The sequence below is a fragment of the Felis catus genome, chromosome A2, assembly GCF_018350175.1.
Source record: "Felis catus isolate Fca126 chromosome A2, F.catus_Fca126_mat1.0, whole genome shotgun sequence".
In the NCBI taxonomy this organism is placed as follows: Eukaryota; Metazoa; Chordata; class Mammalia; order Carnivora; family Felidae; genus Felis; species Felis catus.
In genome coordinates this window covers 89205294-89219291 of record NC_058369.1, presented here as the reverse complement: position 1 = coordinate 89219291, position 13998 = coordinate 89205294, and the positions used below count along the sequence as shown (strand labels likewise).

General features: G+C 36.6%; 1 protein-coding gene across 6 annotated transcripts in view; it reads left to right on the top strand.

The window, feature by feature from the left end:
- SEMA3D (semaphorin 3D) overlaps positions 1–11121 on the top strand; it is a 199622-nt gene extending 188501 nt beyond the window's left edge. For all 6 annotated transcript variants that reach the window (XM_019825397.3, XM_011280356.3, XM_019825398.3 and 3 more), the window contains one exon: positions 6788–11121. In XM_019825397.3, coding sequence (XP_019680956.1) covers positions 6788–7213 — 426 coding nt within the window. In that variant the 3' untranslated portion in view covers positions 7214–11121. The remainder of the gene's footprint in view (positions 1–6787) is intronic.
- Positions 11122–13998: the final 2877 nt, after the last annotated feature.

Genomic DNA, 13998 nt, shown 5'->3' with positions numbered 1-13998 from the left:
TTTTTATTTTTCTCTTTCAGTGCCTAAGAGAAACCAGTGACACTCAGTATAGAGTTCTAATATTCCCAATAGTAAACCAAGGATATTGTAACGAGTAATGGAATGAACTCAGGATTCAGAATTCCATATTTGATTGAATCACAGTCCTGTGTTTGGTAATATCATTGAGCCTGTATGCGCCAGGATTTTCTAAAGTGAACGAAATAAATTCAAAAGTTACTATGAAAGTAAAATGAGAAAATACAGATGAGAATGTGAATTTCAAAGCAGAGGATTACTCACAAGTGTAAAATACACTTATAAAATTACAGATACGCGGGGCACCTGGTTGGCCCAGTCAGTTAAGTGTCAGACTCTTGGTTTAGGCTCAGATAATGATCTCACACTTCGTGAGTTCCAGCCCCACACTGGGCTCTGCACTGGTGGTGCAGAGCCTTCTGCTTATGATTCTTTCTCTCCCTCTCTCTCTGCCCTCCCCCCCCCTTTCTCTCTCTCAAGTTTACATAACTTAAAAAAAATTGCAGATACTCTCTATCAGGAAGATGTGTGAAGTAGGAAATAGCACTGGTCATGGTTTCAGCTTGACTGCTGAGTATTTATGAGCAGGTTGAGAAGTTTTCCTAACACTCAATTTCTCTGTCATATAAATAGGCAGAGAAAATGCTCTAAAATACCAGCCTCCTTGATAAGTCTATAAACATTTAAAATAATACATGTAATCGGTCAGACATTAGTAGAGAATAGTGGTTCTCAACTGCAGGCGAGTTTGCTGCTAGTGTTCACATCTGGCGATATCCAGAGACGTTCTTAGTTGTCACAGCTGGATGGACGGTGGGTTGAGGGTGCTATTGGTATCTCTTGTGGGTAGAGGTCCGGGATGATGTTCAACATTGTTCAGTTCAGAATCCCTCACAAGAATGAGTTTTCTGGCCCCAAATCTCAGTAGTGCTGAGGCTGAGAAGCCTTGCAGTAGAAGGACCAAGTTGATCATAAGAAATTGATGGAAAGATATGTTCTACCATTACATTGAGGTGTTAATATCTTTCTCTTCATCTGAAATCTTCAAGAACAAATGTTTTTATTAAAATGTTGACTCTACATGCTTAATACCAAGGGAATACTCCAGTGATTGTCATGTCTGATTTCTCCAATAAAACTTGGATTCTTCATCATTACTGACATACATATATTCTAAGATTACAGCATATCCGTATTTATAATATATGTTTATTTTAAGGGCCCCATTTTCTCCAATATATATTAAAGTATTATCTGACATGGAAGTGATTATAAAACTTTGAAACATAAAGCATTAACTTTTTATCGAAGAACTATTGAATCTGAATTTTAACATGCACATTTTTAGTTACATTGTAATATTTTACTCTTAAATGTCCCAAACCAGCAGTTTTAAATTTATAGCTAATAAAGTTTGATAATTTCTCACCAGTTAAAAGTAATTCTTTAAACATGATGCTTCTTCCATGGCAAATTTAATCTGACTTTTAAAAGACTATGGTACTCTGCTTGGGGGGGGGTATTCTCCTAGTTCTAGATATATACATTTGCCTATTCACGTTTCCATTCGCATCTTTCATATTCCTGAAGAGGCAACGCATTCCTTTAATGTACCTTTTAACAGTATATCATATGGTCATGGTGGTACCATGCTCCATGAATTTTAATGGGGCAGAAATAGTGTATTTTACTTAAAAGTATGCTAGCTGTAATATTTCAACTGCTATTTTCATCTACCTTTGTAAGTAGGTAGTTACACATTGTCCAGGATATGCAGTCCTGCTTCCTGAGCTGAGGAAAGGGGCAAAATCCAGACTAGACTTGAAGCATTTTTCCCAGCAGGCTGTCTTCTGCTCCTTACCAAGAAGGTCACAGTTTGGAATCTTTCCCCACTGAAAAAAAGCCTGCGGGAGGGACTAGAATCTCCTGTGGCACAGAGCCTGTCACCAGCTTATTCTCTGCCAGGAGGAGAACATTTCCTTACTGAGCTCTTTCACAGTTGGGTGCTGTTGGGGAGGTCATGAGTCAGTTATCTGCTGACTTCCTTATAAAGCGGTTCTTGAAATTGATGATGTTTATGCTGTAAGTAGCAAGTTAATCGGCAGTCCCTGAGCTTCTGTTGAACTTTTGGGGTCTGAATGACTAGAAGAGGTAATACCTTATGCCATTTGTGGGAGTATGTTCGTGTGTGTGTGTGTGTGTGTGTGTGTGTGTGTGTGTGTGTGTGTTTAAAAAATATTTTAAACACATCTTCAAGTATTTGTATTTTTCCCTGCGTAGGTCTTTGTTTTACTGTCGTTCTTTCTATTATAAAAGCAATATAAATGGTTTGGAAAATATAGTGACACATAGAGAATTATGAGGCCTCTAATGATGTCTATTCCAATTTTTTTTCCACTAACCATTACACTTTGAGCAGCTTTCCTTATCATTCAATTTGAATACCATGTTTTTTCCCAGCCCTACGCCCGCCACCCTGACACCACAGTCTTCCATGATTATTCCAAGTTATTTAAATAGCACGTGTTTCCTCTTTGAAAAAAATAGTAGTCAACTTCCTGATACCTAAATCTTCCTCTCTCTTCTGTTTTCTTAGGACATATCTTTTGAGGTAAAATAACTGAGTGAAAAGTTATCTTTATGGCTTTTGATGAGCAACTGTATATTGCTAATTTCTTGTCAAAATCACCATATATGAATTTGCCTTCTCATATTTCATAGTTGTCAGTTTCCATTGTATTTGAAGTGCTGTACCCATCATTTGTTTAGTTAATTTATTTATTTTTATTTATTTCTAATGTTTTTATTTACTTTTGAGAGAGAGAGAGAGCGAGTGAGCATGAGTGGGGGGAAGGGCAGAGAAAGAGAGAAGGACAGAGGATTCAAGCCAACTCTGGCTGACATCAGAGAGCCCAACGTGGGGCTCGAACTCACAAACTGTGAGATCATCACCTGAGCCGAAGTGGGATGTTCAACGGACTGAGCCACCCAGGCTCCACCATTTGCTTAGTTTACATTGAAGTATTCATTGAAAATGATTTTCACAGGGGCACCTGGTTGGCTCAGTTGGTTAAGCATCCAACTTCAGCTCAGGTCATGATCTTTCGGTTCATGAGTGCGAGCCCTGCATCGGGCTCTGTGCTGACAGCTCGGAGCCTGGAGCCTGCTTCACATTCTGTGTCTCCCTCTCTCTCTGCCCCTCCCCTGCTTGCATTCTGTCTTTCTCTCTCTCTCAAAAATAAACATTAAAAAATTTTTAAATTATTTTCACCAACTCTTTTAAACTCTATTATTGATGTGAACATTTTAATGCTATGCATAAGTAACTTATTATGTTTTATGTCTCTAAAATGTGTGTTCCTTACATAAAAGAGTTTTATATTTTACACAGACAAATCTATAGATTTATATCTCGATGATGTCTCACTTATGATGCTTAGAAACTCCTTCCTTAACGAAACAGCACATATATATTTTCCTAGTTATTACCATTTTATTCTCACCATTGCAGTTTGCATTTTATATTTACATTTACTCTAAGACACCAGATTAATCTAGGGGCTAGTGATGTATAAATTCCATTTTTTTTCTTTTCAAGAACGAATCAATTGCCTCAGAACTATTTTTAAAGAAGTCTTCCTTCTATGTTTGTTGCAGAAAAGAGATATTCTTGAAGGCCGAGTCACTTGGAAGACACATGCCATGCTTTAGCTATGAGAGATTTGACAGGCAAATTATCTGCAAGGGAATTACCATTAGACCGCTATTATTGGAGAGCAGAGTCCCTGACCTTTACCTGCTGCTTCATACCTAAATGTCCTTTGTCCCTCTCCACGCTACTCTTCTCGTGTTAAATGAATTGCCCTTCACTGAAGATCTACATTTAATAATGCCAAATATATTATCCTCGTTCACATTAGGCAAATGGATAGTCGACCCCAGTTCGAGCGTGGTTTTGATTTAGCGGAGCAGTTTTTACTTATCACTCTTAGAGTGGAGAAAATTCCATGAGTTTAAATCAGAGGCCAGAGATTACATTATCTCTTTGTAAAGGAGCTGAATTTTCTAAATGGACTGTGCTGACATCTCACTGTGGAGATACAGCCTGCGTAATGCATCCTGTTCCAGGATGGAAGGCAAGCAGTACAGAGAAGGAGAACGTGAAGTAGACAAATGCGAATCAGCCGCTTAATTTCTGGGTCGCAGCTTCCTGTCTCTAGATAGCAAAAAAACCCTATGAAAATATAGCAATTCCAACTGTATTTTATTAGAAATACTATTTCAATCAAGGCATGTTTTTGAAAATTGGCAAAGAAAAAACACTTAAATGATCTAATAAACATTAGATAAATCCAGAAAGAAATTTATTAAAGTGCATTTTATATCTATAGGTCAAAAAAGAAAAAAAAAAGAAAAATTAAGCCTTCCATGGAAGAAAGAAAAGGGAAGGATCACACTGGACTAAGGAAATTCCAGGTGTTTATGAAACTCTGAGTCCAGTAGGGACAGACATAGACGCAGAAGGAGGGAAGGGAGCTGGACTTCAGAGTTAAACAAATAAACAGGATACAAAAAGAGAACAGCAGAGATAATGAAGTGTTACATCATATGTGCGAAATCAAAGTCATAATTTCTTCCTGTCAGGAGATTAAAGAGAACAATAAAAAGTAGTGAGTCAGAGCTGTGACAGCTCTCTAAAAGCCACATTAAGCGCAGCTTAAACATCAGCAAGAGTTCCAGTTATGAAATCTAGAGATGAACTGAAACTGAAGTCACCCACCTTGACTGTCATGCTAATAACCACAGGCCATTTTCTATTAAGAGGAAATTACAAAAAATAAAAGCCTCAGAACATCACCTCTCCAGCTTTCCAGTGACAGTGCAGTAGTCTATAATGTTGCTAATAATACCTCACACTTTAACCTTCCAAGAGCTTTACTCTTAACCCCCCAAATACACCATATGCTCTGTCACCAACTTGATAAATGGAAGCCCCATCGGAGAAGATAAATGAGTAATCATAGGAAGCAGAGTCGGCAGATAAGTACCAGATCCTAGGCTTTGGAGGCAGAATTTTGTGATCTAAGATATATTTAAAATTTGAAGAATAATTCCTACAGGAAAATTATTTAAAGGAAAACGTGTACGTAATGTGTTAAATTTGAGATTAGTATTTCTGCCTAAGATGGACCCTTTCGAATCCTACCAATTCAAGTTCACATTTGTTATTTTAGGCATGAGACTCCCCCGTTTCTGTGAATGTAAGTGAATGACAACAGCGTTTTTAAGTGCCTGGGCCTTTAGAGTAAGTCCATTAAGAAGAAAAAAAAATAGCACACACAAGAATCACCAAATGGGGAAAGTTAAGGGAAACAAACAAACAAAACCCTGACGGTGTGGATTCAGTGTAGAACCAAGGCAGCCTGGAGACCATTCAGCTTCATTAACCAGGGATCTGGGCTGTGACCTGCCTTTGGCCTCGCGTGGTACCCCACCAGCTGCACTTCTCTGGCACAGAGGGTGGTTGGCTATATACTTGTTAGTTAACTGGGCTGGTAGCCAGAGATGTTTCTTTTCCTTTGCTCATATTTCCACAATTGGAGGGACTTTTTCCTACATATTTTTCACATAAAGATGCAGTGTATAATCCACCCACTGTGAATAAATTTAATTTAGCCGTCTTTATGCCTCCTTGATTTCCATCCACTAAAAGTCTACAATTCAGGGACAGATGTGTAAACTGGGAAATCTTCCAGACTTCTTTGTTGTTGTTGTTATTCTACTGAGTGCCGAGCCACTCAACAATATTCCACATGAAACAGGGCTCTTGTGTCGGTAAACGTGCCTCCAGTTATGTTGAAGGTAGATTTGCTATTCACACCAGGTTGGGGGCCAGGCAAGCCTAAATGCTTGAATTGTCTTCCAGTGCTGTTGCTTCAAAGGGTAAAGGGCATCATGTTTCAGGAGGGGTTCTTTTTTGTTCATTGAGTTTTCTCACACTTGAAATCACATTACTAGGTCATGGTATACCGAGGTATGGCAAATATTTCCACAAATGACATAATCTAAACTATCACATATACACACAGTATCAAAATTCAATCCGTAGTAAAAAGGGAAATTCAGCTTTCAATGTTGCTAACCTTCTGACGATGGTCCTACTCAGTTACAGCCCTAACATCCCAAAAGCTGTATCCATGCTTTTCCCCTAGACTTTTAACAAGTCGCCACTTACGGTCTCCATATGCTGCTCAGCTCACTTACTGGGTGATATCCAGAAGACAGAGTGAATTCCTTTTGGAATCCTTGTTCTATTTCTACTTCACAGGTAGTAGTATGTGCTAAAATCCCTCTTTCTGCACGATGACTGTCAGTGTCCCGTTCTGGCTCGGAAATTCAGATACCAATTGGTGTTTTTAATATTCCACTTGGTACATGAAATTTCTGTAAAGATGGTCGGTTGAGAGTTTCCAGTTTTACTTCATTGTTTTTTATAGCTTTCATTCCTACCTGTAGACTGGGAGAAAAACGAACTATGTTCCAAAGGTTTAGTTAGATAAGAATGAGATGCAAACCTGCATCTTCGGGGGCTGTTACTTTTGTGGCATTTGTCACTGTCTTCCACTGTGGCTGGTAATGTTATGCTTGATGACAGGGAGACGGGAATAGATCTCTTAGGTTCATCTGACTAAACCTAGGGAGCCTCTGTTCATTTGCTCATAGCCCTCTCTGCTTTTCATTTATTACCTCCATTTTTCCAATTCTGCAGTTGAAACCTGATGAAAGGATCATCAAAACAGAATACGGGCTACTGATTCGAAGTTTGCAGAAGAAGGACTCTGGGATGTATTACTGCAAAGCCCAGGAGCACACTTTTATCCACACCATAGTGAAGCTGACTTTGAATGTCATTGAGAGTGAACAGATGGAAAATACCCAGAGGGCAGAGCACGAGGAGGGGCAGGTCAAGGATCTGTTGGCCGAGTCACGGTTGAGATACAAAGACTACATCCAGATCCTTAGCAGCCCAAACTTCAGCCTCGACCAGTACTGCGAACAGATGTGGCACAGGGAGAAGCGGAGACAGCGAACCAAGGGCGGCCCCAAGTGGAAGCACATGCAGGAGATGAAGAAGAAACGAAATCGAAGGCATCACAGAGACCTGGATGAGCTTCCGAGAGCCATGGACACGTAGTTTTTTAATTTAAAGAAAAGAATGCTTTACCTGCAAAAATAGCATCTTCTGTTTTGTACACCCCATATACGAACTCATAAGAGCTTTCCACGGAGTTGTGCTAAGGCAAAGGACCCAAGAACGATAATCTGAATAAGACTATATGTGGTGAATATGGCATAGCGAGGGCAAATGATTCATCTGAACCGGTTTTCCGAGAACTAAACATGTACCTGCAAAGTAGTAGAATTAGCCTCAAAATAGGGGCTTCCCATTTGTAAATGTTTTATGTCCTGAGTTTTTGAATTTGTTATGTCATGTAAATACCTGAGGTCAGCAAGCATCAAATTTTATATTGTCATAAGGTGCTTTATTTCCCTTGCATGGACGTTAAGGATGGAGTTGACCATGCAGTTGTGCTATATATATGTTCTTATGAACAGATATATCAATTCTGCTCTAGAACTGGCTACCACACGGTAGGAATTGGAAGACACAAATGCACACAGCCCACACTATCAACAGGATCTTTCCCGGTTCACTCTTGGTTCATGGTTTAGGAGTTTGGAGAGGTGCATTATTTCAAACTACAGAGGTTACGTTCGTTGTACTGCAGTGTGATTTACTGAAGGTATAAATGCTCCTCCCAGCATTCCTTATGACTTGTCAGGAGAAACAGGTTCGTGGAGAGAAGTTAGTGCTCGGTTATGTGTTTTTAGAATATATGCTGAGCTTTACAGGGACGGAATGCTTCATAAATATTTTAATAAGACATGGGAAAACATTTTAATAAGGGAAACACCATGATGTATACTGCATCCTAATGGGAAGGCATACAGATGGGATTTGTTAAGAGACAGAAAGAAAGACAGCCATAAATTCTGGCTTTGGGGAAAACTCATATCCCCATAAAAAGGAAGAACAATCACAAATAAAGTGGGCGAAATGTAATGTAGCTTTGGTCACCAGAGTATAAGTAGCTGCCAATTTGTAATCCATCTGTTAAAAAAATTCTACATTATAACAAACTGCTAGCGAAAGTCTGAGGAGAAGTAAATTTTCTAAAAGATCATGGGAAGAATGAACACAGATTTATTTACAACCAATGGGATTTCAGTAGTACTTCCTCTCTTTTTTTCTAAAATTTCATTGTACTCTGTAAATTATTTCCATTTACTGCCTTTATTCTCTCCTGAATATTGGATTATTGGATTTTATTTGAGTGAATAGGAAAATAACAATATATGCATATAGAGAGAGATAGAATTAGGTAGACTAGAGTGGTGGGGAGTGGGGATATATATTTGTTGAATAACAGAACAAATGCAAAAATTTTGACAACGGAAAGGGTTAAATTAACTCTTTGACATCTTTTCTTCACACAATCTTTTTGCATTTCTGAGATTATATGCTGTAATTCAAGTAACATTGCTTTCGTAATTTAATAATGAATAAGCCTAATGCATGTAAAGAAACCGAACTCGCAGCATTAACCTAAACATTTTTCATATTTTGTTAGCACTTTTGAATGTTTCCAATTTGACTTTCCCTCTCTGCATACGTATGGTATGTTTCCTGCCTGTGGAAGCAGGACTCACCTTTCCTTCTTGGAACACAAAACCCTTAGCCTTCTTCTGTTTTGCCTCTTCACGCCCTTTTTAGTGTGAAATGAAAAATTAGTCACTTCCTCACATGGAAGGCAGCCTTTCAGAAAACTGAATAGCAGACATTGCTCGTTTATCATGCATGCTGCATATCTTGAAAGAAGAGCCTCTGAGAACCTGTGTGGTTAAAGGGCACCTTATTAGAGTTCAGTGTCATGTCTGTGACTGACTCGATGTTCAGAACATTCAATCTTACGTTCATTTTATTTGTCTTGCTTACCTATGTCAAAGTAGTCACACTGCTATGTGAGGTTAAGTACTTCTTTTGAAATGATACCGTAAATATTTGTAGGTGTTTCACTATACAGAAAGCTTAAATATGTTTTTGTTTGTTTGTTTGTTTTTAAGGTGAACCAGACACAAACACTCTTTAAAAGTAATGCATAAGAAAGCTGTAGGGAGATCAGGCTAATTGAATATCGTAATGAGAGTGTCTGTAACTTTGGATTCGCTGGGTCTAAATGTTCCAGGAACTCATAGCAAGCTCAAAGCAAATAAATGGGAGGCTGTTTTACTTTTAAGATTTCCTGTAAATCTGATCAAAGCTGAGATGGCTTTGGGAAAATTACATGAAGCTCAAATGTTAGGATTGACTTCTGTAATAAATTTGGTTTTCATCAAAATACGAATGTTCAGGCCATTTTTTAATTGCTCCTTTTTAATCTTAATTATTTAGATAAAGTTTGGGCAACTTCTTTTACCCTACAGCTAATATTTGGGCTGCTTTAGATCTAAAACATTAACTTATGGTAATTGCTTAAAATATATTTGAAATATTGAGTAAATATTGAGTGAAACAAAAAGTCATAGAATAAAAAATATGGACAAAGATTTATGTGTATTTGTAAAGATAGAGGACATCTAAGCTACATTGAATTTTTAACCTTTTAATTGCCTGGAACACTTAAGACAGTGTGAATGTATTAAGTCTAGGGCTGAGACACAATATATACTTCCTCACCACTGAAGGTTTTACCAAAATTTCCTTGGAATAATGAAAACTAAAATTATAGTCATAGTTTCAAAAATGTTTGCTAAGAAATCAGCTATCTATGGAGAGGTCTTAAAGTGTCTGCTTATTCTTGGTTTCATATTTTTCTCCCCTGTTTTGAATACATATGTCTTTAACTTGCATATTCTTGCCTGCATTTCATTCCATCTATTTATGCTGCTAAATGGAATTCTGCCTTTCTGCATACATTTACATTCAATTCATTGGGAATTTTGAGAGTTTGCTTAGAAATGAATAGTAATTAATTTATGTAGAAGCTTTTTTTCCTCCAAAGAGCTCAAAACGCTACATTCATATTACTGAATAAACCTTTTGGAAAACCAACCAAATTACTTAAAAGATGGAAAAGTAGTCAGAGAAATTCAGAAATTTGCAAAAGCTACAACAGTAGAGGAATCATAATCTATACCAAATCTCACCAATGTTTGGCTAACTGATGCTCATTTTCAATATGCTACTGGCAAAATTGTCTTACTCTTGAATTCTGCCTTTGGTCAATATTTCAGTTCTTTTATGCTGTTAAGTTTTGTTCCTGCTGAATTGTATAGACTCAAAAACTGAGTTTACAGTGGCCAGTGACTGTTTTTCAACATTATCAAAACTAAACTTTCAAAGTTTTATGTTAACCACATGTCCACAGAATATTAAGTTGAATAAGAACATTAATTAGACACTGGTATTTTAAACTTAAATATAAGCTATATTTCATATATATAATAAATACCAATGAAAATCAAAACTGAAATGGCTTCTCTTTAGAATGTTACAATTGTCTCAGACAACATGTTGGAAAAGTGATTAGCCTTACTGGGAATGGATAGTTTAGAAAAAAGTGATATTTGAAATGTTTTTATAGAAAGATGTATTTTTCTCAGTGAATGACCACAGCATTTTAATAATTTAGCTTACAAGTGAGGTTAAAAAACAAGATTTAAAATTCCAATATTGACAGTGCAAAGATAGGAATAATACGCACATGAATTATACCTCTCGTTTAAATATTTTGTAGTGTAAATTATTTATGGTAAGTTTGAGATAGAGGATTTTTTGGGAAAGGGCAAAAATCTATCAGCTAGTCATGTAATTTAATTCTGGTATTGTAAGTGGTTACCAATCAATTTTCAATTACAGTTTTGCTATTTTAAAAGAAATGTAGTCTTGTAATCTAAAATAATTGAAAATTGTCAAATGTATATTTTGGTTGTATTATATAATAAAACACAAGCATTAGTGTTCTATGGTTATAAACAGAATGTTGGTTTGTGTGCAAGTTTTGTTTTCAAACCCTAAACATGGTAACCGAAATTTATGCAGGGAATTGCATTAGGAATAAGTGTCTCTCCCCAAATAATACAATTATGTAGCTACCCTTTACTGTGATCTAAATTTAGACTTTGGCAGACTGACATAAACATTACTACCCGAAGTAACTACTTTTAAGACTTCCAGTGATCACCTTATACATAAAATTTGAAAATACTCACCTATATGTTTAGCCCTATGACTATAATTTATTAAAGGAGTAAGCCGAGGTTTTTGGTTTTTGTCTTATAAAGAAACATCTTGAATTTCTTTTAAAGAATATTCTATTTCTGGTCAATTTGGTACATTTGTGAAGGAGAGTTTATATTTTCAAGCAGATAATACATAATACCCCCCCAACCCAGTTATGAAACAACTTGTAGAGATATTGTACAGAAAAATGTCAGGTTTTCTGTGTGCTCTGACAATCTTCAAACATGAGTGTTTACAGTAATGTATAATCCTTGAATGAAAAAAAATTATATATTGGCATTCTTAGTAGAACCTTAGTAGGATCATGTCCAAGTCATTAATATAAATAGAATATAATACAAGCTCAGTCACTGAGACAATTCCAGTTGTATTTGTTTGAATATAGAAAAGTGCTTGAGTGGGGCGCCCGGGTGGCTCTGTGGGTTGAGCGTCTGACTTCGGCTCAGGTCATGATCTCACAGTTCGTGAGTTCGAGCCCTGCGTCGGGCTCTGTGCTGACAGCTCAGAGCCTGGAACCTGCTTCAGATTCTGTGTCTCCCTCTCTCTCTGCCCCATCTCCACTCATGCTCTGTCTCTCTCTGTCTTAAAAATAAATAAAACATTAAAAAAATAAAAAAAAAGAAAAGTGCTTGAGTAATTCTCAAGACAAGAGAAACAAGTTGAACATTTAAGTTGAGAAGTAAAAGCATCTATAACCATGTAACTTGTTACCTGCATTAACAGTTTTTCTGGTCCAGGGAAAAGTCCTGCCCAGGAAGATGGAGCTGCATATAACTTTATTGTTTCTTTCAGAAGTTGATACACTTTTCCTTGGTGTATATATTGGTACAAAGACACATCTTGGAGAATGTTTGGGTATACCCAATTAGGTTTAAATAGCACATGTTCCAAGAACCAGCTTTTCACAATTACATACGTACCCTTGAGAGCCTTTTCCACATGTGCAATAATAGACATTTTTAAAAATAGTTATTCTAGAATTAATTATAATAGAAAAAAGGAGAACAATCTATTTTCTACAAGAAGAGAATGGATAAAGTGAAGTATAGTCACTAAATGGATACCGAAATTTAAATGAAAAAAGTCTGTGTGCATCAACATAGAAAAATCTCAGAAACACTGTTAAATGAGCAAAGTCAAGGAGTGTAGGAATGCAAGCAGAATTACACTGGATATCAAGTTTAAAGAAGCAAATGATACTGCTTATGGATACATACATCCATATATAAGTAGTAAACATATGAAAAAACACTTCTGGAAAAGTTAAACCCCAAATTTAAATAGATTTTCCTCCAAGAAACAAGAGAAAGAGGATATAGGGAGCTACAAGTGTTTCAATAATGTTTTGCTTTCTTAAAAAACATGCCTAAGCCCAGTGTTATATTTACATTACATATATTTGTAGGAACTAGTATATTTAAATGTTAATAATTGACGAAGTTGGGCATTGGATTGCGGTTTGAATACATTACTCTCAATACAATTCTGTGTGCTTGAAATATTTCACAATAAAAAGTAAATTAAGGATCTAAATCTCACAGAACAAATTATTCAATAATAGATTCTAAAGACGGAGGGAAAGAGGGAAAAGAATCAGATATAGAAATATTAGATATTCAGCCATCATAATAGATGCAGCTTTCCGGCTCCAGTTACTCGTACATTACGGACTTTCTTGGACACCCTGATTATTTTTAAAAAACGTGACAGCTAGGACCTTGGTTGGCCTCAGGGACCCTGGGATAATGTCTAGTTTTCAAAGCAACACCTTATTGTTATGGAAATGCCTAAGGCATCTAGGATATGGAACTATATGCTTAATATGCCAAAAAGACTCCAAACAGCTGAGTTGGCCTTTCTTGGATTGGACACTGTGCAAGGTTGATATTTAAAATATAGAGTTCCCTCTTTCTGGCTTGCATATCAAAATTATAAACCAGCTTACACCCTTTAGGTAACTGAAGAAGAAAGAGAAATATTTATATCTTGCAAAATGTCTTTAAATGGTCCCACAAATCATTATTTTCTGTAGAAAGATTTTATATTTATATAACTTGCCTTTTTAATTTACTATGATGTTTTGTTTATGTGTAGAGATCGGCCAAAATTTAGCCCACCATTTTTGCCCTTTACCTATTCTCAATTTTATTGGGTCCTGTTAGTGAGGGATTTGTGTATTTAAATATGTAATCGCAGGAGTATTTGGGGGTATATTCAGAGAGTATTAATTTAAAGTACGTCAACCTGAATAAGAAGAGAATGAAACCAATTTACCAGATGGGAAGTTATCATTTAGAATCAGGAAAAGGACTGCTTCATGGGCCCTATCCCTCTAAGCTTTTAATATATTGAAACAAGTACGATTGTGTAATTATCTTCAATTATTGAATTGTGTTGTAAATGTAGCCCTTTCATACAGATCATTTTGACTACGGGAAACAAATAAAAAATTAGAGTCACCTGTTGTAATTTGTGTTGTTGCTCTAGTCTTAATTGATATTTGGAAGCGGTCTTAGGCTTCAGGGGCCACAGGCAAAGTTAATAGTGAGAATTACCGTAACTTGCTCCTGTGTGAAAACCATAGAAAGCTGGACAAGAAGGCAAAGGGCTGATTA